We start from the raw sequence: 27,378 nt of genomic DNA, 5'->3' as shown, positions 1-27,378 counted from the left end.
ATTCTGTTTCGAAAGGGAAACCTTAGGTATTTCCTGATGGCCTGAATAACAGTGGCCAATGTCTCCATTTTTTAACCTTGTTTGCAAGACAAACGGAATCAAATGGGACAAATCTATGACATGTCTCCAACCTCCTATCAGCTTTTCTACTAAGAATAGATTGCTGAGGTAGCCCGGAAAGATGTCTTATGACTTCCTCTACAGGTCCTCTAGTAAGAGGAGGTCCTTTACAGAGCCTTCAATTAAATCAGGGTCCAAAGATATTGGAGTGGATCCGGCTCGGGGAGAGCAGCAGCCGTAACCAAGGGATCTGTCACAAGCATCAATTCGGAATCACTAGGCACTAGATCAATATTAAGTCATAATACATATAAAAATTTTGATCAATAAATTACTCTTATCATTATGGCTGTCGCTCTCTGTAACTGGAGCCCCAGAAGGTTCAAGACATGAAGAAGAAGGAAGGGGGATATCTTTGGTGGATGCAGAACAAGCTTACACTTCTTATCATTACTGGAAGAAATATTTCTTAGCTCGTTTCTTGCATCTAGAAAGAAATCCCTCCCACTAGAAAGATGGCAACTCCCTACAATACCCACATGGAAATTCCAAATATTGTTTGCTAGGGCATTAGCCACTGTTAAGTACATGCATAACACAGATAAGGATAAGCAAACCTAGAAACAATGATAAAGACGACACTAAGCACTATAAGTGGAAATCCGGTGTGGATCATCAAGTCGTGACCATAGAGAGAAGAGTGACGACCTCTTAACAGTGACCAGGATAGTAGTGAAGCCTACCAGCAGCCACACACTACTGAGCAGTGTGGTTGTTGGGTATCGTATCATATGGTGTAATAGACCCCCTTTTTCTTTTATTACTGTCACATCGTAGAAAACGGTACTAAGAGTAACTCATTTTAATGACTCGGAAGCTTGTATCTGCACATGAATAAATGATCCAGCTTTCTAGTAAAAATTATTTTAAATTTTTTGTTTTGATTTGTTTCTGGGTGGACGTTTATTTTATATTGATTCATTGTACCTGTTTGCAGTGGTGAGGTGGAGGAAACCATTATCAATATTCTTTCATTGGAGAAACTAAACTGTGACTCAGACATTTGAGTTTACTTTATATAAAAACGTATGAAGTGAACTAAATTGCTTCAATATTTCATAACCTAATTTTGGTCAACCATTAAATCTTAAACTATGTAACATACCAGGTAATCTGGGTGAGGAAAGAAGATCCAATTCCGGAATATCAATATCATCATCGTTACTCGTGGTGGCAAAGTCTGGTGATTTTTGTTGTTTATCATTTGTGTTTTCTTGATTGCAATTATTACTTTCATTCAGTAATCTTTGCTGCGGGTCTACACTGAATGAGCTTTCACCTTGCGGTTCACTTTGTCCCTCTGTACATATTGTACACTTAGGAATACGTTGTGAGAAGATGTCTTCTTTAATTGCATCTGCATCTACTTTATGACCACACTGTTGACATGTAGCTGTTGCAAATGAACCTGAAAAAATTCAAAATAAGAATTAATCAACAAGTCACGTAATGTAATTTTATATGTCAAACAAAAATTTCCCAATTCAATGTAGAGTTGGTTACAGGAATTCCTGGTACACTTGTTTAGAGCAATAATCCCCACCCCCATTCAGCCATTTCTCCCTACACTATCTGTTTGGTTACTTGCCACAAAGTAAAGTAAGGGTGTAATAGGGTACATTTCTTCGGAGTGAGGTGTGCCAGGCACCCGTATCCTACTGTACAGTACTGGTACTCTAACACACAACACAAGTTTACATTTGCAATAAAATACAATATTTTGTAAAACTTTGCAGTAAATACAAAATAAACAGACAAAATGTACACAATATAATTAAATTTCCCAAATGCAAAATGTATTTACATAGGGTAGCAAAACACGCTTCAACTTACTAGTAATATTTTGGTAATAGAATAGAGCAAATACTAATTATCTTAAATTCATCATGTTTAAAATTATGAAATAAACTCTTGAAGCTAAACATTACCATAAGAAAACCACAAATTTCTAGTTATCATAATTCAGTGAACATTCTTTCTTATTAGAGAAATTGTGGCAGACTAAGGTCAAGAACACTGATTGTGGTCACTACCAATTAAAAAAGAATGAAACTTGACATTGGAAATGACTAAATAGTAGACTAGATAATCTAATCAAACAACACATAACTGAAGGAACAGGATGTTTATTGTTTATAATCCCCCTAAAAGGTATGAAAAATTTCTCAATCACTATGGGCTTTTCAGGCATAGAAGCCACTTCAGCAATGAGAACTTGAATGTTTGCGAGTTGAAGGTCCTTAAAGACACTTCTGTATAGTTACTCTGCTAGACTGATTGCAGCATGTACTCTGAGGCTACATAGTAAAGTTCAGCTCCCACTTAACAAATAAAGACCTTATAATTGATGTTGGTAAACTCAGGGCTGTGTATCATAACAGGAAAGACTTTGATAAGAATTTCCTTGAGTACACTATGCTTTGCTCACTTTCCAGCATGTGCTTGTTCTTTGATACAAGATAAGTGTTGGAAGCCAAAAGGGTAGCGGCTAAATTTTGTCAGAAAAAGTGCAGTTTAGATGCAAGGGAGTGAACATATTCACCTGGTTCCTTATAATAATTATTCAGGAAGATTAAAATGGCAGAGAGAAACCTATGACAACAGGCATTTCCAATGACCAGTGGAGAACTAGAGGTCAGAACCACAAAAGAATTAAAAATTCAATAGCAAGAGTTAATACTAGTTGAGGCTCTTCACATCACTTGCACAACCCAGGGTCTAATCTAAATGCAAGAGCATCTAATTTTATAATTATACCACACTGTATGTTATTGGTTAAGGAAATTAATAATTGTTAAGAGTCAACTCTCAAGGCTAATGCAACACATTCCTTTTCAGAAAAAAAGGATCCTCCACTAAACACAACCCGAAGCTATTCTAGCATATTAATATCATCACTTGAAAAATATCTTATTTTCTCTTTTATTACATAGGATTCATTTATTGGAAGTTCTCAAGCCAATATACCTAGAATCCTCTCCTTTCATAATCAGTTATATAATCTTGTAATTATAATAAGCATGTTCCTCCAGTAACAATTTTCATGTTTATAGTAACAAGTTTACACTGGAATTAGATTTTTGCTTGAATTGTCTAGTTCTTAGCTAGTGCTTATGACTAGGCAAATTTCAATCATTCCATAATATGGTTCTGCTGTGATTTTGTTTTACTGTTTTGTGTGATGTAGAAAAATAGTTATCTAATGAGAATTTGTAAATGTCTGTACAAACTGGAAAGTCGTCCTATTCATTTTCATGTTCTGGGTGCAATGTTGTTTATGATGATCAGGAGTAAATGCATATTCATATTAGTAGTAAATAACAGGTTTAGACTTCAAGTCCGAGGCCATTTATTTATTGTTATTAGACTATTCATTGCCAAGCATCCCATTTCATATTCTGATTGGCTGTTAGGTTACAACTAACCTACCTGTGGGCATGACTTATACTAGTACAATCTAATAGGTTAGGCCTAAACTAATACCCCTACGACTATTGCCAGGACCAGGGGGGACCACAATAAGTTACAATCATAGTTTTATTTTGCTGAACCATTATAGTCCTTATGCTAGGCTAATATAAGAATAAATTATTCAATTGCATATATTTAGTATCAGGTTAGGCTAGTACACTGAGAAACCTAATAGCCTAGTATCAACTTATTTGCCATAACCTAACCTACGATAAATGATCTTATTTTACTCCTTTCCTTTATGTACCTCTTGGATTGCCTTCTATGGACTGTAGTTTATGTAACTCTTTGACTGCCTTCTGTGGGCTGTTCTTTATGTATCTCTTTGACTGCCTTCTGTGGGCTCTTCTTTATGTATCTCTTTGACTGCCTTCTGTTGGCTGTTGTTTATGTATCTCTTTGACTGCCTTCTGTGGACTGTTGTTTATGTATCTCTTTGACTGCCTTCTGTGGGCTGTTCTTTATGTATCTCTTTGACTGCCTTCTGTTGGCTGTTGTTTATGTATCTCTTTGACTGCCTTCTGTGGACTGTTGTTTATGTATCTCTTTGACTGCCTTCTGTTGGCTGTTGTTTATGTATCTCTTTGACTGCCTTCTGTGGGCTGTTCTTTATGTATCTCTTTGAGTGCCTTCTGTGGACTATTGTTTACGTATCTCTTTGACTGCCTTCTGTGGGCAGTTGTTTCTGTATCTCTTTGACTGCCTTCTGTGACTGATGTTCATGTATCTCTTTGACTGCCTTCTGTAGACTGTTGTTTGTGTATCTCTTTGACTGCCTTCTGTGGACTGTTGTTTACATATCTCTTTGACTCCCTTTTGTAGGCTGTTGTTTATGTCTCTCTTTGACTGCCTTCTGTGGACTGTTGTTTATGCATCTCTTTGATTGTCTTCTGTGGACTGTAACGAGGGGGCTTTCTTACTACAGTACTGTTGAAATATCAACATGATACATACTGTAAGTCTAGTGTATATACCAATACTTTCCTGCATGATACAATGTGGTAAATTAAGGAATGATTAATGGTACTTCCTGAATGATACATGTTCATGTGTAGATTTTCCTACAATTACTCCTATTCTGCCGACAAATATGACAAAAGGATTTAAGTTACATAATGAAAACGTTACGCTCTGTGCTATCCGAGACACATTTTTATTTATTGTGTATTTTGAATTATCCAACTTTCCTCCACAGCTGGTCTAACCCCCGCAGCCCACCCTGCTGACTAGTGATGGGTGGTTATACCTGGCTAAATATCTTATGGTTAGGTCCCAGCTTCGCCAAAAGTATGTTCCCTATAAAGAGCAAAAGGGTTTGTATCACTTTAGATTGTTAAGGATGTATCTAGTTAAAGTTGCTTAATACTGATTTACTGAACAAAGAGACATTTTATAATTGTAAATTCTCTTTGGATATGTAATAAAGTATATTTTAGTAAGCCATCTGTATTATTTAACTCTCTGACTTTATTTTTGTATAACTGTTACCACCTCAAGTATGGTAATTATTATTCTTATAACTATTTAAACTGTAGACCTGAAGAGCATTTCAGAAATTTATTTTCTGATTTGTAAAACGACCAGAAACAATCTAACAATAAGTACACAGTTTTACAAATGGTACACAGGACTTACCTGTCTTCAATATTCACCTATCAATCAAGAATCAAACTTACCATGACACTGGATAACATTCTTAATTCCGGCAACTTGTTCTAAGGTATCGATATTTTGAGTGTAGTTTCTCAGTAACTTATTGTTTTGTTCTAAGAGACGAATAAACCTAAAAGAGAAAGGTAAAAAACTTGAAAGTGCTGTACTTGCTGAACACTTCAACAAATTATTTTTAAACAAAATAGAAAGGTTAAGATTTAAAGATTCTTTCAAAATGTCAAGATTACATAAATCATGTTAAGCATATAAAAAAAATCATCTCAATACATTACTGTCACACCTAATCTGCATACTTCGTTATTACCTGATCTATAAAAACAAAAACAGTACAGGTTGCATCTCCTAAACTCGGCATGGCAGGGACCAGAGCAGAGTATTGGATTTTGTTGACTTTTGGATACATAAATCTAAGGGATGAAAACAACATTTGGCACAAATCTAATAATACATAAGTCCGTTTAATGTTGACCCCAAGTCACCGACTATTTTTTTAATCTAATTAAATTAACTGTATTTACCAGATATAAATAACTATTAACTATGCATTATTATATTTATTAACTATGAGTTCAAGAATGAAAATAACATAACTATATCATTAAGTGTGATGAGCAATTCTTTTCTTCATGTCAGTGAAAGAAATGTAAACAAGACATGGCATATATATTATCTCTCTCTCTCTCTTACTCTCTCTCTCTCTCTCTCTCTTACTCTCTCTCTCACTCTCTTACTCTCTCTCTCACTCTCTCTCTCTCTATAAATACAGTAACTATTAACTATGCATTATTACATCTAATAACCCTAACTTTAAGAATGAAATTACCATCAATGGATCGTTAATTGTGGTGAGCAATACCTTGCTCCATGACAGTGAAAGAAAAAACACTATACATTCGATATCATCAGCTGATCTCTCTCCCCTTCTCTCTCTCTCTTTCTCTCGTTGAACCTTAACAGAAACATTTACTGTCAATTTTGAAGTATTAGAGAACACATTTTCTTTATATATCTAGTTAATTTTTTAAAGTAGGATTTTTCTAATTTCACTAGTCAGCAGTGCCAAGGTTTAGGCATTTCCAAGTTTTAGAATGCAGAGTTTGGGAGATGCAACCTGTAAAGTATATTACGTTGGCCCAAAATACTGAATCTCATAATGTGAATTCCCTCAAACACAATACTAGGGCCTTACATCATTTCACTAACATGAGAGTTGAGAATTTAAATCAATCTACATGAGCCAAGAACAATGGGAAAACTCGAGACAACTTTGCAGTTCATTAACAATAAAATCAAAGTTAAGGATCATTTCCATTTGGTGATACAGTACTGTTAGATAGTTCCAATTTGTTGCAATTATCAATGTTTTCATTACAAAAATATTCTTCGTATAACCAACAGTGAGCGACATTATTCAACTCTTTTACTCCTAGTTTTTCAACTTTCTGAAATTCTGAAAGTCCTCACTATATATGGAATAACACAAGTTCTGGCTTACTGCTTTTAAGGATAGAAATTAGTTTCTTCATTTATTTGAGTACTGTCCCAAGAAAGACGCTATAAATTTACCTGAAATACCTTATTTCATTTAATTTTAAGTCCTAAATTATGCATTAAGCTATCAATAATGCGCGAACAACAATTCACATATTTATACTAAATAGCAATTGTTTGACTTACTTTCTTTATGTTGAGGCTTTATCTTTCTAGACCCTTGGAGCAGTATTTTCATTTAACAATCAACCTGGAATTCCCTTATTTTCTTTTCTTACCATAAAAAAAAATCTAAACAAGGAAAAATAATTTATAACCCCACTCACCAAAATTAACTACTGTATATGGAATCCAAAAATTCATGGTATCTGTAATATATTTATAAAAAACTGATAACCTATTTACACTCCAATTCCTCAGATCTCAAGAAAAAAATAACTTTGTTGAAAGCACTCATCTTTCTAAAACAATTATTTTTTTGCAAATTTGGTTCTACACCAAAGAGTTTTCAAGTTTTCACCACAGTAAACAAATATCCCTGCCCCAACTATTCCCAATCTTTCATTGATAAAAAGTAGAGTACAGATAAATAAATTCCTCCTATTACAGAAAAGCCAATGATTAGCAATGACACAGTTTTCTTCTTCTCGTAATTCTCTTAAAACGTTAGAAGGCATAATGACAACATATATATATATATTTAGCAATGATACCTATACATGTCTAACGGACCCACAGGTGCTCCAGGAGTGTAGGTGTTCACCGATTCATAAACTGTTAAGCTCAACCCAGGGTAAAATTACGTGAAATATTGCAAATTTAACAAACCATAGTTTCTGGTAATCAGAGTTATAAGTGCCACTTACTTATGACATAGGGAAGGAGTGAATTGGCCTGGGTATATTTCCTTGGCAAAGGTGAAGAATGGCCGAGGATCACGGCGGAAATGATGGATATCAAACATAGCTTCAGGATTTGGCAAATCAGGGAAGTCCACAGCAAGACGAGCATAGATTCCATCTCGACTTCTAAAATCTGGGATGCCACATGACACAGATACCTAAACAAAAGTATTCAATATGTCAAAGGTCTCATGAATTTACGAACATTACAAAATTACTGTTTAACTAATTTACAACTTATCCAATAAGTATATTACACAATTAATTAAACATCCCACTCAAAATGTCAGTAATATGAATAATCAATCCCATAATAACATGGATAGTAATTCACATAAAAAAATCCAAAGTACAGTGATTACCAGACATGGAAAATTCTTTTTATCAAGTACATAAACGTGATCTCTGGAAGAGCATTGTTCTTAAATATATGGGGGAAAAAAAAATTAATGTATATCAACCATAATCCTTTTCATTAACAAACAACAACACTTTACAGTAAATGCTTACCCCTGCACCTGTCAACACAATTATTTTACGGCAGGACTTCATCAATCTGACCACATCCTCAAGAGTATTAATGTGCCGCAATTTCTCTCTCCTCGGAGGTTCAGAAAACATGAGCATATTCAATATGAATCTCCAAAGAATAACATCGGACATCCCTTCTGGTATGCGAGCCTTTGATCCAAGCATGTGAGCAAGCACAGTGCGAGGGTCAACACCACGTAACATCTGTTGCTGAACCCATGACATTGGACCTAAAATTAAATTTTATGAAATCAATTAAAAAACCAAATTCCAATTAATTATATCTTTTCATGCTAACATTCTTTTGTTGTCAAATTACACAACAGATTACTGAAAATATCTTATTTATGGAATACAATTCACACATGAAAATAACAAAATTCACAAAATATCTAGGTCTACAGGAATCTTGAAGTATAAAGCTTGATTATCCTCTAAAAGAAACCTTACACAAAAATTGTTATGGCTTTCAGAGAAAATAAAATAAATCTATTCTTGTATAGCCATGACAAACTTGCAATCAAATCTCAAAACAATACAGAAATAATTCATATAACAACGTATTAATATATTTTAAGAAAATTTTTTTATTACAAATAATAATTGCAGAGGTTCATTACTTTCTTTCAAAATTCAAATAGCTCTGGTGTTTGTACTGTCCACACAACAAACTACGTATGTGACATATACTTAAACTTAATTTACCTGCACACGGTTTCCAGTCCTTCCCAGAGAAGTTAGAAAAATCTGACAGGCCACTGAGGTTAGAGGCAGTGGAAGCAACAGACTGCCGGTCGTCCTCATCATCGTCCTCTTGATTAACACTTGTGCCATTCTGCCAATTGTCTGGACAGTCATTGACAGAGCTGTCATTTGTGTTTTCGTCAACAAAGTCACACTCGGTTTCAGGCCTATCAATATTCCCACCTTGACTGGAACTCGTTCTGGCGGGAAAAAAAATATATAAATGCTACTTTACAAACTCACCCATATATAAATATACAGCATGCTACAAGAAAAATGCATACTTATTTCAAAGATATGCAAGAAATTATATTCTTTGGGAACTAATAAAAATGTTTTTCAACATAAACAAGTCTTTTGAAACTAATTCAAAAATGCCTTACTTTCTTGAAACAGAAATCCAAAGTCTAATCAGATACAAATTTTTCAAGATCCCTTATATGAGGTGGACAGAGGAAAAAGCAACTCCCCTCCTCTCACAAATAAGAGACGACCCACAGTGATGATTAAACCCAATAACAAATATTTAGCTTTTGTATATAACTTCTCCGACATGAAACATTGTAAATTTGTGGAGAACATACTATACCTGCCCTTAAAATTGAAAATAATTAGGTCTACATCAATTAGTTAGAGAAATTAAATTACTTCCCCACCTTAGACTGATTACTCCTCAAGAACCAAGGCTTTCACCGTTTCAGCCGTGCACCATAATGTGTACCCAGTATGGCAAAGGGTTTTGCTGAGCAAATTAGTGGGATGATAAACTAAAGGTGTACAAATGGAAATTGCAAGGAGAAAGTCCAAGTTCTGGCACAGATTCAGGAGGGAGGAAAAGAAAAGAAAAAAAAAAACTGTAAACAATAAAAAAATATCCTTTGTATTTTTCCTAACAATAAAAAACCCTGAGACTTTCAACAGGAATATGACTTCAGTACAGCTGGAGTGGCCAGTAGGTTTTCAGAAGAGGGGTAGAGGGTAGGAACCGCCAACGCAACAGGTAAATACCTTCATTTTAAATTATCGCCTAGGACTTGTTGGGTAGTTGGAGCAGGTAGTATAACTCAAGCTCTCAGGTTTGTGAGGTTAAGAAAATTGCAAATCGATCAAACCTTCATCCATTAGGAAGTCCCAAAAACCAATCTGGTTGGTTTTATTGATCAGAGGATATGTCAATAGACTTTGATCTCAAAAAGGAACAAGTGATGAGTCCTGTCAATCTCCTAACACCCTGAGCACGAAGATGCAGCAGGTGTTAGGCTATGTCACTACCAGGAGACAGAACGGTAGGCAGTTGTGGCACTCCTCGTCTAGGAGGATGAGGAAGACGCTTCAGTACTGCAATCATCTGTAAAGAAAAGTTACTCGGTCATGAGGCTCATCTACATCTAGTGTCTCGGTCCAGCATATAAAAGTGAAGGCTTCACCCCAAAAAGGGGAAGAGGAGAATGGCAAAAAAGGCATTCTTTCTCTCATAACTGCTATCTTAAATGGGATGTTAATTGTCCCATGAGTGAGTTACACTCGCAACACTACTTGATGATTAGCTACTGCAAGACAAAGAATAAGATTATCCAGGGGCTTGTGGGTATACTCCCATGGGTAGTGAAGGTTGTCTGTCATGCCAGACTGACCTTCAGGACTAATGCCATTGACAGCTTTTTCCTCAAGATTAAGGTAAATCTGACTTCGTGCACTCAAACCGGGAGGGTACAGTACCTCCGGATTATCATTGGATCAGCACTGCTGGAGGTGCATTTGCCAGAAGCAATGTTCTTGGATATCTTCATCTCTACCCTTTCGGTGCAAGAAAAAAAAGTCTTCAGCACTCCACACAGGAGACTTGAGATCTTCAAGTAACCCCATGACCTCAAAAGATAAGTCACCTCTTTGCCCCTGATAGTATAAGACTGGAGTTATGCCAGGCTACAAGCTGGTTCTTGGACACAAACTCTGGATAAGGGAGAGGAGGGACTTCCTCTGTGTGAGAATGACTCGTAACAATGAAATGTCAAGCGGTATGCTCACAGTAATGTCATGGCTGAGGCTGGAGAGTAGTTTTGGGGCCAAATCCTATCTAATGCCTGGTCAAGGGTACTGGAGGGTCTGCTTCAGAGAGTTTAAGACCTGTGCAACCTCCCTAAGGACCCGAGTTCGTAGAAGACGGAACAAAAAGGGCAGAGAGTTGTCCACTCCTTTCCTAGAAGTCAAAAGCACTAGAGGTGCAGACCTGGTGACTTCTTCAGTGGAGACATGAATGGAGTAGGTATCAATGCTCCATTGGTTAACTTTTCAGTGTCAGGACCCTTAAAGGTAACTACTCGATAGATGAGGGAGTCTTGATTCGCTTACCTCCACTTCTTCATTGTTGAATCAACATCTTGTAATGGCAATATGACAGAATCTCTAGAAGCGATGATTAGCTTAAAGCAACTGCCTCCTGTTAACATAATTGCCTTATTGAGTGGGAAGCTACTGCTTTTCTGCTCTTTAGGATCGAATTTGCCCACTGGTTTGCAAATTGATAAGCCCGACAGGATCAGATCAAGTCCCTAAACCACTACTACTTGGGATTTGCCAAGTTCTGAGAAGTAACAAAGTAGGCTAGAACTACCAACCCATTGTCTAGTCAAGAAGATGCTAGTTCCACAGGGTCTTTGGTGTTTAGCATGTCAATGATGTTTTGATCCGAAGAAGAAACTGTCGCTGTCGACAGAGAGCAAAAGTAAAATAATCTTCAAACTGCTTGAGTGCAGTGAATTCCTTGGACCAGGAACTGATACTTTACACTACTTCAAGAACCAAAGCAAGTTCCAACCAAGGCAGATCAAGTGCGGGTCTTGATCCTTGAGAGGTACCAAAGTGCTGATCAATAGATTGTTATACCACCCTTGATAGGGACCAAGGTTGCCTCTTTAAGGTCACTGATCTCTGACAAGGGCCAATACTTTCACAAACATGGACACCTCCCTCACGAGTTATGAGTTCCAAAAGTGTTCCATCCCAGCACATGACTCGCTCGAGAATTTCCCTAAGGGAAGGTGATACTCTTACCTCTCCTAAAGCTTGTCCCAAGGGCAGATTGGAGTCTCCTTTCAATTTCCCTCCTAAAGACTCCTTTCTAGAGAAAGCAGAAAACGGCGCAGCAGTTTGAGTACCGTAGGGCGAGAAGGATCTAAAGAGCTTCTTTAGCGACAGCGTAGGCGTAACCGCCACTGATGCCGAAGTCTCTCTTAGACTTATTCTTCCTCCTCCAACCATACTCGACTGTTGTAAAGGACAAGAACTACACTCACCAGAAGGGGGATGACTGCAAGAAGTCATGCCCCCTACATAAAGGACACTTCACAAGCACACACACACTTCTGTCAGGGGAGCAGGGCTTCCTAACCACCATACAGCAAGAACCACCACATTATAAATCGTAACAGCCAAGCTCCAGCTTTGTATTTTTTGTATTTGTGTAGGAACAAATGTTTCCTCAGAACCATCAGGAACAAGAGATAATTTGCTATAAGCTGACCAGAAAGTAGGAAAACTGACAATGGAAGACATAAGACTAATAGTGGGAAGAAAGTATTACAACAAAGACATAAAGAGAAGAGGGATGCACTACACAGGTAACAAGGAATAAGACATGCAACATAAAACAGCAATATTTTCATATTATCAGTTTGGTTCTCTTGGGAGAAAAATGTAACTGGAAACCTTCATTTAAAGAAACTACAGAATTACCATTCAAATAACAGAAGTTATAATATATCTATAAATTCTAAAATAGGCCTCAATTTGATAGGCGTTACTCAGATAGATTAATAAAATCTTAAGGAGCAAGTAACACAATAGTAATTCTGTAAGTCATAATGCAGATATAAAAAAGTGAAGAATCTGAGATAAATGTTGGAGACCATGAAATTCATATGAAAGCAGTGGCCAAAGACAGCAAAATGAGAGGCTTCTCCAGAAATGCTGAAAGCATACGTGCAGAATCAGAAAAAGGTGTCTTAACTACAAGACAAACCTCATAAAAATCTATAAAATAGGATATAAATAACAAAACACACCATAAGAGAATTTTAAATGTACAAGACAGAAGAGAGTATACGCAGTATACTCATTACATGTTGAACAATGCAAGTTAAAAACCTGACAGAACTGTTACAGACGACAATGAATAGATGACAAGGTCAAGATATTTTCTTACGGTGTAGTTATTTCATCTTCCATGCTTTGAGGTGGAGTCAGTTCATTAAATCCGGAATCCGAAGTAATCGTGAAATCACCACCATTACTGTAGCTTCCTGCAAACATAAGATTTTGTTAATTAAAAAATACGAACATACTAACTATGATCTATTCGCAATATAATAAAGCCTTGTTTAAGATTTTACATAATTAAACAATAATAATGAAAATACAGAGGCAAATTATGTTCCTTAATGCAATATCTCAATATTCTAGAAAGAAATAGATACAAAATTCTGTATAGAGTCCATGGACCCTATTATTCAGAAAAAAGTAAAGTATTCTGAAAAGTTACAACCTTGTCACTTAAAAGTTTCCTCACACAATTTTTGGGTATGCTTAACACAAGTCTCAAATTTAAGATTTAAATAAAGATCATTATTCTTTCCTGGTGGTATTTGAGCCCACATCTGGTCAACCAAGCTAATCTTATCAAATCATTTATACATCAAGTATGTAAACCTGTACTCTGAATGTATGTAATGGAATAATGTCAATTAGATAATTTATGATAAGACTTTTAAGCAAAGGATAATATGGGGTGATGAAGTGAATGAGAATTTACAAAAGAAAGGTAATTAGTCTCATTCAGGGACCTGAGAATTCGAGTGATGCCCCATTCCGGTGACTGAATTCCATGGGGGGGCTGGGTTGTTCGAAGCTCCTCATAGGCATAAATAATTTTCAAAAAGAGGAAAGGTCCAAACTCCAAGTCTGAAAATCTTGGTTCAAGGCTAAGCAATAGCCTGTCACAGCAGAGACTGAGAAGAGTTTCTTCCATGAATAAGGAAACCAGCAATCAATTGCAAAGGGGTTTCAACCAGAGGATTACCCCTTCTATAAACCCAATCATGAGAAAATGGCCCACTTCCCCTGGTAGCAGCAGACTATCTCTGCAATTATCGAAACATCTGTGAAATGCCTTCCATAAACCTTTCACTTTGTGGAGATGCTTGATAGTGGCTAACTGTGAAGGGATGTTATCAAGGGGTAGTTCTCTAGGTACCTCGACAAGGAGCATCAGCAGAACTGGATATCTTTCAGAAAGTGACCAAAAGGTCATCCTGAGACCTGATCTCAACCAAAGTCTGTGAGTAATCGGTTAATCAAGAAGGGTGGAAATGCATCCGTGTCCATAGTGTGCCAGGGGTGTTAGAAGGAGTCACTGAATGCTGTCAACAGGCCTACAGCTTGAGAGAAGAATACTGGAAGTATCTTGTTCAACCAAGTAGTGGAAAAGCAGATAGATGGTGAACCCTAAATAGCAAAAAAAAAACCTTGCTGATAGCTCCACAGAGTTGCTAACTGCACAAGTGCACACCTGTTTTACCAATTGGCAAAAGGTCTGTGGAAAAGTGACCCATTGCTTGTTGATGAAATCCACCACCTTTGTGTGTTCTGAAGGGGGCATGGCTGTTTACAACTATCCCTTGTAACGATTGTATGTAGTGGCCTCTTATGCCGATAGACCTCGGCAAGATGAATAAGAATAGTAAGTGAGATTCTTCAGCTTCGGATGCAGCAATGCCCAAGCTGATGCCGAAAAAGCTCTTTAGCTCCATTTTCTTTTCTTCCACTTACCGTAGGTTCGTAAATAGTGGAGAACTAGTGAGAGGAGTCCTGACTTGAGGAGAGAGCATACAATCGGGAGGCTTCTGCGATGACGAAACACCAAAAGAAGACCACAAGGAAACATTGGCTCCCATGAAGGTACGGTCTCGTAGCCTACATGTGATGAGAACAATCATAAGTTCTTCTTTCATCATTATCGTGCATTGAAAAAGTTGGCACAAAGCAGCAGCCAGAAGTTATGTAACTGGAGTCGCAAAAAATCCTGCTTGAGGGTTCCAAAAGCGAGCTGTCCAAATAGCACGTACAAGACCGACAAACAATGATGGTGCACAGAGACCAGGGAGATCATTTGGTAAAATCGATCTACTAGGACGAGATAATCTGTCAATGCTCGCTGATTATACACTCTACTCCTCCAAACAAGAAAGGGGATAGGGGTATCACCTATCAGCTTGGAGAAAGGCTAGAGAAGTCGGTCTCGTATGACACCGAGCAGTGATAATGGGTGTGAACCTGTACAATGTACCAAAAGTATTCAGTGGGAAGATGTTCCAGATAAGAAAAAACTTTCCTCGCTTCGAAGTAGGTACGTAATTAGATAGACTTCTCAATATATGTTTCTGATACTCAATGTGATTTCCTCGGTGTTCTTCAAAGTGTTGGGGTCACTGAATTGGTGGCTGTCAATGTCCTGTCTAGTACTGTGAACTCAATACATCCCCAAGGAAGGAAACATTCAAGATATGAACCTCTAGTTTTGTGTACAAGGCGAGTGATAGCTTTCCTAGATAGATAGGCCTATGTTTTCGGTAAGTAAGTAACAGAGCTTGAAGTTACCAAAGTCTCAAGGAGTAGAAGGAAAAGAGCAACTGTAAATGTCCCGACACCTATTCCCAAGTAGGGGAGAATTTTGGAAAAGAGCTGCTCTTTACGTGAAACCATACACAAATAGGCATGCTTGGTTCCCGGAGGAGCATTTAGTGTCAAAAAATCTTCCCGAAGGAAAAGCACAAAAGCCATGTGGTATTTCGATGACCATAAGAGCTGTCAATAGAAGTTACTTGCTTCAACTGAAAACAGAGGATGAGTAGAAGGTCCCTTGTTGTAATCCAGTCATGAAGTATGAGAATTATATACCAAAGAACCTATAGAGTGCCACAAAGCTCTGTGCAATTAGAAAACCTTGCTATGTCAGCATAGCGCTTAATGTCACAGAAATCCTATGACTTGAATGTTCCATTCCCTTGAGAGTAGGCTGATTTGGGGAGTCCAGTAGCATCTGATCTCAATAATAACTAGGCCTAACATTGTCTAACTTCCCTGGATACATGAGAAACAGATTATTCGTTGTGGTATAGCCATTGACCAGTCTCGTTAGAACTGGTTGACTATAACAGTAAGACAAGAATGTCTTGCTAGCAATTAGTTGGGCATATCTGAGGTGTTGCCTACTCCATAGGCTTCCAGGAAGTCTAGTGACTTGAAGAGCAAGTGTTCAGTCTTGTACAGGACTGAGTAATAGAAAGACTTTGTATTAAATCAACTGTTCCCAGAACTACTGTTTCTCTAAGTGGATCCCTTTAATCTTCTGAGTGGTACGCTTAGAACGTACTGCTCCCCTTTGGTACGTACCGTTCTTCTTAGTATGTACCTTTTCTCGTTAAGATAAGTACCATCCTCACATGACGGGGAGATTATGCTTGGGAACATGAGTCCAACAGAAATTCCTTCCTTCGACTTTGTGTCAATGGAAGGAGTTTCTGCAGCCACTGAGTGATGAGGAAGGATGCAAATCTGGACTCCTCAAACACTAAAAACAACACCCACCAGAATCATGATGAAACATTGCAAGTATGCCCGTGAGCACACACGTGCTCACAAAACAATTATCTGGACTTCATTTCCATTAAGCAACCATTCTTTGTCTTTTAATATCTTAACAGCTACTTGCTCGCCTGTTAACGATATACCCTGATCACGAGCACTTTTCTGTATACGTACACTTGCCTTTGAGTGCGCGCAAGCACTACATTTAGCACATTCACATAATCCAGAACAATTATCTAGAGATGACTACTGACCTGTTTGCATGCCTACTTGGTCATAAAAACTCCCCTATGTGCTCTGTCTTCCTCAATCAAGTAAACATTGTTACCACCATAACGAAGGAAGTGACAGTTAAGTTATCTAACAGGAAGCGAATATTGGCAGATTGCACAGATAACTGACACGTAGTTACCGTAATCGATAAGCTAACTGCAAAGCCATTGTCTTTCAAAACCACCATTCCACACATCACCAAAACCAATAATGAAATGAAAAAATCACAAATTTTAAGCCATTTGTATTTTTCCTAACAGTACTTACCTCAAACTACTTTTTTTAGGAGTATCTGGGATCTCCTCCCTAACTGACCAAGAATTTTGCGCAGTTCCCCCTATCTCCGTTTTCCCTTGTCGGGTCCCTTCGTGGCAGATGGATACATGCCCTGAGGCGACCCGGGGTCAGCGCGCGAGTGCGCTACTAGGTCTGTGTCGCCAGTAAGCATATGTTTAAGTACTACTTCGAACTCCTGTAAGGCACTCGGGGCAGGATGGGTGGGCAATAACCCGAAAGTAGTTCGAGGTAAGTACTGTTAGGAAAAATACAAATTACTTAAAATTTGTGATTTGTTCCAACACGGAGTACTTACCTCGAACTACTTTCTTAGGAAGCTTACACTTTAGGAGGCGGGGGTGGACTTACGGGCCGAAGATCCACCACTACCATCCCAAGACACGGGACCTAGATAGGAGGCTGGGTCCAGACGACACAACGGACAGGGTAGGAGAGTCGAGGGAAGCACGCAAAAGTCTACCTGTTGTATAACTCACCTTTATGCATAATCCGGACATGGGCTTCCACAACATCCATCTCTCACATGGGAGGAGGAAAGGAAAGGGAAAAAGGGTAGCAAGGAAAGGAGAGTAAGGAGGAAACTTGTGTCGCTTGCGATTACTTCCCTCGGGCTACCCGGGACTTTTAGCTTTAATTTGTTGCATGGCAGAAATCACTGGTCCAATGGAGAAGGAGTCCAGGGACTTCCTCGTACAGTCTTTCAGGTAGTGGGCCATAAAGGTGGACTGCCTGGACATGTGCCTGCTCGCATGATTTGGCCTACTGCCATGTTGCTGTCAAATGTCAAAGAAGTGCTAAGACCTCTAATATCATGGGGTTGCGGGGTACCAGGGACCGCAGACCCCTCACTGTCGTAAGCTCTCTTGATGACTTGCCGAAGCCCAAAGAAGATTGTATTCTTAGACACAGCTCTCTGTACTGGGCCTGATGAGACAAACAGACTTTTGATGGCTGGCCGGAGTCTGGCTGTCCTGCTAAGGTATTTCCTGACTTTTCTCACTGGGCACAGGAGCAAGTCTTCCGGGTTGTCTGAGTGAGGGATCGCTGGGACCGAGAACCCCTCGAACCTTGGGTCTGCAATGGCCGGGTTCTGAGTTTTGGCCACAAATTCAGGCAGAAACTTAAAGGACAGGTCCTTCCACCCTTTCGAGTGCGAGACCTCGAATGACAAGCTGTGGAGCTCACTCACACGCTTGGCTGAGGCTAGAGCTAGTAAGAACAGTCTTGAGGATGAGGTCTTCATCCAGGTTATGCTTGAGGGGTTCGAAGGAAGGCCTTGTCAAAACCTCGAGAAACTTGGCCACATCCCACTGCAGGACCCGAGGCGCAGGGGGAACAAGATTGCTCGAAACTTCTGATGAGCATGGAAACCTGGCAAGAGGCCCCCAGGTCGATGCCTCCGAGTTGAAATACCTGCCCCAGGGCCGCTCGGACCCCCTTGATGGCTGGAATGGAAACCCCCAGGTCGTCCCTTAGGTGGACCAAGAAGTCTGCAATCTTGTGGACTGATGCATCCAGAGGTCTTAGATTCTGTGTGGCACACCACTTCACAAACGTGGCTCACTTGGCCTGGTACACCATGCTCGAGGACTTCCTAAGATACCCTGACATCCTCGAAGCTGTCTTCTCCGGGTATTCTTCTTTGGGGCTGATGCAGCAGATCTTCCCTTACTGGCAGGGGCCACGGAGGAAGGGTGGCCAGGTCCTGTAGATCCACGAACCACTCCCTCTCCGGCCACCAGGGCGCTACCAAAGTCATCCTTGTAGCCCTTGATTGTCTGAGCCTGTTGAGCACCTGCCTGAGAATCCCGAAGGGGGGAAAGGCATACGCATCGAGTCGGTCCCACGAGTGCTGGAAGGCGTCCTCAAACACTGCTGCCGGGTCTGGCACAGGAGAACAGAACACGGGGAGCTGAGTGTTGAGCCTTGTGGCAAACAGGTCTATCACCGGTGAGCCCTACAACTGGAGGACCTTCTTGGCCACTTGTGGGTGTAGGGACCACTCCGACCCCACCACTTGCCCTGCCCTGTTGAGGCCGTCGACCAGAACGTTTCTATTCCCCGGAATGAACCTGGCTGTGAGAATGATGTGTTTCCTCTCGGCCCATTCCAGGATCCGAGACGTGAGATCGCACAGCTCCCTTGACCTCAATCCTCCTTGTTTCTTTATGTAGGCCACCATGGTGGCGTTGTCGCACACGAGGGCTATTGAGTTTCCCTGAAGGCATTGGGCGAATATTGTGAGGGCCTTTTGAACTGCCAGGAGCTCGAGAAGGTTTCTGTGGGACCACTTTCCCTCTGCTGTCTCTTCGAGCAGATGGGCTCCCCACCCGTCCTTTGACGCGTCTGTGAAGAGCAACATCTCCGGAGGAGCGGACGCAAACAGCAACCCCCATAGGGTGTTCGCCCTGTCGGACCACCAGAGGAGCATGTTCCTGGAGGACGGAGTCATCCTGACTAAGTCCTGAGGCAGGTCTCCCGGTGACCAGAGGTCCTTCAGATTCCACTGGACCGGCCTCAGCTTGAGCCTCCCCCTGAGGAACTAGCTTCTCCAGCGAGACCAGGTGGCCCACGAGTCTCTGCCAATCCTTGAGTCTCATTGGTGCATTTGTTAGGAATGGTCGTATAACATGATCCAGACTGTCCAGCCTCTCTTGAGAAGGGAATGCCCTTGCTAACTGGGTATCCAGGACCATTCCTAGGTACGTCATCCTGGTGGTGGGGACTAACTGGGACTTCTCCAAATTGATGGTAACCCCCAGTTCTCTGCAGAACTGTAACAGCTTTGCCCCCTGCTCCTTTAAGGCTGCCTCTGAGCCTGAAAGCAGCAACCAGTCGTCGAGTTACCTGATCAGCCTGATGCCCTGCTTGTGTGCCCAGGCTGATACTACGGTAAACACCCTCGCGAACACCTGAGGGGCCCGTTGACACGCCGAAGCAGAGGGTCCTGAACTGTAGAGACTAGGATTACCACTTCACCCTGAGGAACTTCCTGCTGGAGGGGTGTATGGGGATCTGAGAGTAGGCGTCCTTGAGGTCCAAGGACATCATGAATTCCCCTTCTCTCAAGTACCAACTTCGGCGTGTCCATCTTGAAGCACGTCTTCTTGATGAACTTGTTCAGGGCCGAGAGGTCGATGACTGGTCTCCAACCTCCCGTAGCTTTCTCTACCTGGAAGAGCCTGCTGTAGAACCCCGGGGAAGATTCCTGGACGGGTTGCAGTGCTCCCTTGTTCAACATGGCTGACACCTCCTCCTGCAAGGCTGCTCTCTTCTTGTGATCCTTGGAGGCCAGCCACTCCGCCCGATGTTCGGGAATCAGAGGGGGCGGCCCTGTCAGGAATGGAATCCTGTATCCCTCTCTGAGGAATGTCACGGACCACGGGTCCGCACAGGTGTCCTGCCATGCTTGCCAATAGTGTTTGAGGCATCCCCCCAACCTGTGGCATGGGAAGGTGTAGGGGGCCTCCCTATCTCCTTCTGGGTAGATGGTTTGAGCCGGCGTATTTCTGCCTAAAGGAGGCTTGGGTTGGGCCACCACTTCTGTGGGAGGGCCGCGGGGACTGATGCCAGGAAGGGGAGGGGGCCTCCTGTCCAGCTGGTGGCGTAGGTGGGTAGGCCCCGTCCACCAATGGTCTCCTATGGGGAGGACGTCTTGCCGTTGGCTGTCTGGTCTACGCCGAGTCTTTAAGTTTCCCCACTCTCTCCATAGTTTCTCCTACTGTCTGAAGGGTGAACAGGGTCTCACCCCACACCGGAGCATTTCTCAGGAATTTCGCCTCACGTTCGGGGAGTCTACGGGGGAGCCTGTTAAGTACTGTATCTCTCCACCTTAACACCCAGTTTGCCGTCTGGGTCAGGGACTGGAACGTAAGGAACTTCATGGCTTTGCCTCCCGAACGTATGAGTTCATGTAGTAGAGCCCGATTCTCCGGCACTGAGAGATCGTGGGAGAGCCGGAAACCTGCTAGGGTGCATGCCCACCAGTCCAGCCAGGAGGCCACATTTATAATGTCCTGCAATGTGTCCTCCATCATAGCCGTCCGTCTGGCACATAAAACTTCTCTTGGGTCCTCAGTCCAGGCAGGAGCTTGAAGGACCCTTGGGCTCTGAGGGGGTTCTTGTGCCCCGAGACAAACCGGTGGACATGGTCCATGCCCAGGGCCACGTCCGGAGCCAGAGGTAGGGTCAAGGATGGTTTCTGTTGTACTGTACTGGGTTATCCACCATCCTCCCCAAACCCAAAAGCCAGGCCTGCTCTAATGACGGTTTGGGCTCGTCTAGCCTGTGGTGGTGCCGGATCAGTGCCAATACCTTCCTGTAGGAGGACACTTCATCGGGAGAACATTCGCCAGTATCCAATAAGCCCTCTACCACTTGATCCTCCATCTCGGCTGTATCCTCGATCACGGATGGATCCGTGGGGGCGGCCATATCCCTGACATCCGGCCGGCATCATGGATGGAGCTGCCGAGGCGGAGGTAGTCGTCATGGGTCTACCCCCTCCCGGGGGAATCCGTGGAGAGTAATTACCCTTCTGTGCCAGCGGCTGCATCCGATGCCTGGATGGAGCCGGTGAGACTTTGGGTGTAGAAACAATGCTGCCGGGCCGAGCCAGCAGCTGCCTTCGCTGAACGGATGGAGCCGGTGACTTGTCGAGCAAGGAAAAGTTAAAGTGTGCCAACGGCTGCATCCAACGCATGGACGGAGCCGAAGAGACACTGGGCAAGGGCGCGGAAGCAGCTCCAGCGGCCACCAAGGCAGGCACTGGAGCGGCAAGAGCCCTGTTCGACCCGCAAGGGGGAAAAGCAACTTTAGCCCACTTCTTTCTGGAAGACTTCCATCTTCTTGTTCTTCTTCCTCATAACCTTGGCCTTCTTCCTCGATGGGCCTGCGTTCGAGCTCGATTTCTTCCTCTCAGACTTATTTCTCTTCTCCCGGCCACTGGAGCCTTCCGACGATGACGAGCTGGAGGACGAGGTAACGTCAGAGGCAGATGAAGAGAAAGAGGAGCTATCTGAGTCCTCTGAGTTCTGTCACCAACCTAGGGGCTTGCAATTGTGCTACCGAGGTGACGGGTTCCATGAAGTCCGGCGGTAGAGAAGCCGAAGGCGCCGGGGCCATGCGTAGTGTCCTACGCGAGGCAAACCAGCCGCATGGGTGACCTGAAGGGCGTCCTTGGCGCCGTCCACACAATGGAGTCGGGGTCCGAAGAGCACGTGGCTTGCCTTTCTCTGTCTAGATTGCCCCTGGAAACCGCTGTTCCTGAAAAGCACTACCACAGTGGGGGGGAAGGAGCTGTTCCTGACCTCCCCCACACCGGGTCTTCACAACAGCAGACCCCCCACTCATCTGCATAGGCACAATGCAATTAGAATCAATGACATCAGACTCATGGGGAACAGCAATGGGCTGTTTCCCCGCAACGGACTTACCTCGTCCCCTTCTCTGGGAAGGGAAAGGAGAACCTCTCTCAAAGGAGCTGACGGCGACGTCAACGGCGAACAGACACCAGGCTTCCTAGGCGACCTCTTTGACGCCTTTTTCTTCTTTGTTCCGTACAAAGTCCACTGCAGCTCCGGCCAGGACGCACACTCCGGAGAAGTGGAGACAGGCGAGCACACTCTGCCTATACACGAGGAGCACAACATGTGCGGATCGACGCTCGACTTAGAAAGCCATGCTCCGCATAACTTACCGGCCTTGGGCCCGGGACAACGACGTTGGGATTCCATACGGGAATACACAAGCAACACAAGGAAAGGATGTGAATGGGAAAGCACAAAGGGAACACGTGGAACACAATGGTGGGTCGGACGGGATGTGAGAGAGAGCGGCGAGATGTTATCTACGCCGCGACCAGATGCTTACTGGCGTCACAGACCTAGTAGCACTCTCGCGCGCTGACACCGGGTCGCCTCAGGGCACGTATCCATCCGCCACGGAGGGACCCAACAAGGGAAAACGGAGATAGGGGAAATGCGCAAAGTGCAACCCAGTGGCCTATCAGGTTGATAGGGCTTCCCAACCAGAGGGATATGTATCTTTGCTGAAAACATACTCCTTTTACAGCACATGACTTTTTAATCTTGTATAGGAAGAGTAATGGGGATATCAAAAATGCCATTCAAAGATGTTAATGTACTAAACTATACTATCATAGTACAGTGGTGAAATTTCACTGTTGTAAAGTATTTTACTTGTGAAGTATAATTATAGTTCTTAAGTAAAAATTTACAAGTAAAGAAATTACTTAAGTTAATATTATCAGCAGAATTTGGCAAACACGGGGTATAAGGATATAATGACCACAGATGGAAGTTTTAATTTTACTTTTTTTTTTAATCCTATTTTTTTTTCAAGCCCCTTTCAGATATAAGAAGTGCAATCCCGTAAGGTACCCCCCCTGTTTTTTAGCGATGTACTGAGATGTAAATATGTGCAATTGTGTTGCCTTTTGAATAAGAATGCCAGATTGCATTTTACTTTTTACTGCTAAATTGCAGGCACACGGAAAATGCAGACCTGAATTTTTTTCAGCTTGTCCAATCACTTTGAATATTCAAAATTGTGCACCGCTACAAACAAAAAGAAAAATGATGTTTCCTAAAATGATATGTGGGATATTTTGATTACTTTTACCTAGTCACTAAATCATACTATTCTCAGGGACAGGTTTTATTTTCCTTAATTTCCAGAGCAATAAACCTAACGGCATTGTTCAATGAAGGTTTTAGAGATATACAGCATTTTAATTAGCCAATACTACATAAGAATCGGAAAATTTACAGTTTCATCCATTATGGGAAATCTATTATAATAATATATTTCCTGAGTAAAGCAAGTCTTTTGTAGTATTTCTGTAAAATATTATTTGTCGCAAATGCCTAGTTCTTTATATATCGACGATCAAACTCACGCTACTCATGTCTTACTCCCAGATTTTTTCTAAGTCTGTTGTTATTGTTGACTGTGTCTTGTATTTGCTTAAATGAGCCCTGTAACCACTATAATCCACAGACAAACTAGTCCACTATAAAGTCTTACACGTTTGGCCAATCACAGCGCCTATCCACTATGACGTCATACATGTTTGGCCAATCACAGCGCGACAATACATCTTTCCCATGCATTTAATTTCGTTCTTAGAAATGGAGGCAGTAACAAGCACGTCATCTCATGTTGCACAAGAAGTTGAAATTACATCTTCTTGTCCTGACTGTTTCCTAACTTGCAATGAATTTGTTGTAAGTTATTCGGGGATTATTGAAAACCTAGTGGATTTGTGCCAGAGAGAAAATTTAATTTTACAAAATCAAAATTGGCCTGCATGTCAAGGAACCTTCCCAACGGCTTCACGTTTTCCTCAAAGCAGCAACACATCTTGATGAACCAACAGTTTAAGGTAAGCTTCATTAATTTATAGAGTATATTATAATGGTGATAGTATAACGATGTATGCAGCAGTACCATCCCTTTGGATTTGGTTTGATGGATGTGTTAGGTAGTGGCTGTAAGGGGGGGTGGCCTCGCAGGGGTAGGCCTAGGTAGGGGTACAGGGCCCTAGGTTAGGTGGTTGTATTAGGTTCGGTAGTGTCCCAAAATTCACTGTGGCCTTAAGGGGGGGGTCGCAGGGGGGGGAGGGGCAGGCCCCCCCCCTGGTAGGCCTAGGTAGGAGTACAGGGCCCCTAGATAGGGGTACAGAGCCCCTAGGCTAGGTTAGGTGGGTTTATTAGGTTCAGTAGTACCCTGAAAATCACTGTGGCCTTAAGGGGGGGTCGCAGGGGGGGGGGGGCGGAGGCCCCCCGCCCCCGGTAGGGCTAGATAGGGGTATAGGGGGAGGGGTGGTGGAAGGATAAGTATTCATTTATTGCAAATATCATTTGACGCCCCCCCCCACCCAAAACCCCGGTTCCCACCTGGTGTCCCCCATAATTGTTAGGATGAAGTAAGGTCTTTCTGCATTCTAGAACAACTTAGTAAATCTCCAAATCGGATGGTTTGTGGTCAAAATAAACGTTAAATTCGTTGGAACTACACTATTTCTGATGCAACAAATATATTTTTATTCCAGTTTCCCCATAATGGATGAAACTGTAAATTTACCTAAGAATCTAATGCCTAATGTAGGGCATTAGATCCTTACGTTAGGTTCGGCGGCCTCCTTGTATTTCACTTATTCTCAATCTAAATTCACCCCAATACCCTGACTTCCCCAAATTTCAAGTACTGACTGATTAAATCAGACAAACTACTCGGGACTAACATTATTTGGACTCGCCAGTATCCTGACCTAGCATGTGAAAAATATTTAGGAGCGGCTTATGCTATATGACAATATGAATATCACTAGTCTACCGATGTAAATATTAAATATAACAAATAGCAATGGCTGAGTGCAGCCCATGATATTGTGTAGTGCAATGCATAGCCTAACCCTACCCTGCTGCAGGCCAGCCACACTTTATACGACCACCCTTAACCATTATCATCAAGACAAGGAAAAAAAAAAGATAAATTACATGCATACCGAAGAGGTCCTGAATCTTCCAAAGCTAAAATGGCACTATAAGGGGTTAGGAGAGCATGCTATCCTGCAAGAGCATATAAATAACTCCTTACGACATTGAAAAATTACACTATATAAGCAAAGGGGTCTGCCCCCTACTATAACACTCCTCCTTCCTTCATCCTTCCCCAACCTTGACCAGGACCTTCCCCTACTACCCCAACTGAGGCATGATGCCTCCTGATATAAGAAAGAAATTAAGAATCTTTGACATAAATAAAAGTGGTTGATATCCTTAATCAAATATCCCTTACCTTCCCCCAAAACCCTGAAATAAAAGTTGCTGAATTTCCTCAGCCTTATCCTCATCCCATTTCCCCCAGCTCCTCCTTATCTGTCAGTCACCATACTCAAAACTTACACTTTAAAACAAAAATCGATGAAATTTAAATGTCCCGCTCGCGAGGCATAAGGTAAACAATAGGCATGTAAACAAAGACTGGATCCTTTGTGAGTGGCAGCACTGTCAGGTGAGGCGATCCTCTCTCAAGAGATTCACGAACTTTTAAGTGATTCGATCCGATGCTCACATGTTTTCCACTTCCCTTCCAAGGAAGTGAGTGGGCGTATTGATCAAAAACACACTTCCAATAAAACACGACCTAACAGGAAAGTGTGATTTTACTTTACAAAATGGAAAATGTTTGTATGCGTTGCACTGTACTTGTTATAAGGCTATAAGAAGCCTATGGATGTCTAAAAATTGGTTATATTAGTGCGCGCGCAGCCGCCATCTTGGGTTCATCGACTGGGTAGCCCCGCCAAAACATCACTTTACTTTTGATTAAAATTTAAAAAATAACGCTGGAAAATTCGCTTACCTGATATCAGCTCCGATGTTCCCGCAAAACACTGGAAATCACTACCATACTGGTTAGAGGTTATTTCGTCTGGGAAGTCCAATCTGGGTCGTTTTGCAGGCACAGCGGACTCCATACCGTGCGCTCTATCCGCCATTGTCGGCCCCTTAACTGACGTCACGCGACGTTGCCAAATGCTAAACGAATCCCTGTCTCTGTCTCGCAACTGGGAAGGCGAAGGTCAACTGCGGGGTTATGGGTTGTAAAGACGGAAGAGCATCAATTTTTACTTTCCTATTGACAAACTATCACTCACATCTAAAACTAGCACTGAAAGGTGTATTTAAAACTAAGAATCTACTCATAATAACCTTGAATCTATCCTCATCGTGTAGTTCCTAATTTTTTTATTTAGGCATGCAATGATGGTGCGCACAAGAGCCATAATGCCCTATAGGCATCGGCTACTTTTTCATAAACCAGCAACGACAGAGGCTGACCATCCCGATAGGAAAAAATACTGACATTTCCGTTTTGCATCTCCAGACAGAGCTGCATAAGTTCTGTTTACTAAGTTCGTCGAATAGAAACGTCAAATGCAGTACAACAATATTTATTTCTATAACATAGGCTACTTCATTCACGTCGCACTTAACGAAATTATGAGAAACAGATTGGCGCACATTTTCTATCAGCCAACCAGAACGTACTTTACAAGTAGGCCTAGCGTAATTTCTCACTCCTAAACAGAATCTAGTTCCGATGTAGCTTACACTGCGCAGTCGCAGTGTATTATTATTATTATTATTATTATTATTATTATTATTATTATTATTATTATTATTATTATTACTGTTGTTGT

At 41.7% G+C, this 27,378-nt stretch overlaps 1 protein-coding gene across 3 annotated transcripts in view; it reads right to left on the bottom strand.

Moving 5' to 3' along the window:
* Nucleotides 1-27,177, bottom strand: part of LOC137624222 (NAD-dependent protein deacetylase sirtuin-1-like) — a 39,663-nt gene extending 12,486 nt beyond the window's left edge. Inside the window, exons 1-7 of one of the 3 annotated variants that reach the window (XM_068354722.1) lie at nucleotides 26,538-27,177; nucleotides 13,138-13,234; nucleotides 8,895-9,133; nucleotides 8,169-8,419; nucleotides 7,623-7,816; nucleotides 5,268-5,374; nucleotides 1,226-1,528 (exon numbers count right to left, since the gene is read on the bottom strand). In XM_068354722.1, coding sequence (XP_068210823.1) covers nucleotides 1,226-1,528; nucleotides 5,268-5,374; nucleotides 7,623-7,816; nucleotides 8,169-8,419; nucleotides 8,895-9,133; nucleotides 13,138-13,234; nucleotides 26,538-26,673 — 1,327 coding nt within the window. In that variant the 5' untranslated portion in view covers nucleotides 26,674-27,177. Of the gene's footprint in view, nucleotides 1-1,225; nucleotides 1,529-5,267; nucleotides 5,375-7,622; nucleotides 7,817-8,168; nucleotides 8,420-8,894; nucleotides 9,134-13,137; nucleotides 13,235-25,970; nucleotides 26,340-26,537 lie in introns of those variants that run through there. The other 2 variants (XM_068354723.1, XM_068354724.1) reach the window with 2 other exon arrangements.
* Between the last annotated feature and the right edge of the window lie 201 nt (nucleotides 27,178-27,378).

Source organism: Palaemon carinicauda, chromosome 31, assembly GCF_036898095.1.
Source record: "Palaemon carinicauda isolate YSFRI2023 chromosome 31, ASM3689809v2, whole genome shotgun sequence".
Lineage (NCBI taxonomy): Eukaryota > Metazoa > Arthropoda > Malacostraca > Decapoda > Palaemonidae > Palaemon > Palaemon carinicauda.
The sequence above is the reverse complement of the archived record's forward strand: the minus strand, read 5'-3'. Positions and strand labels throughout refer to the sequence as shown.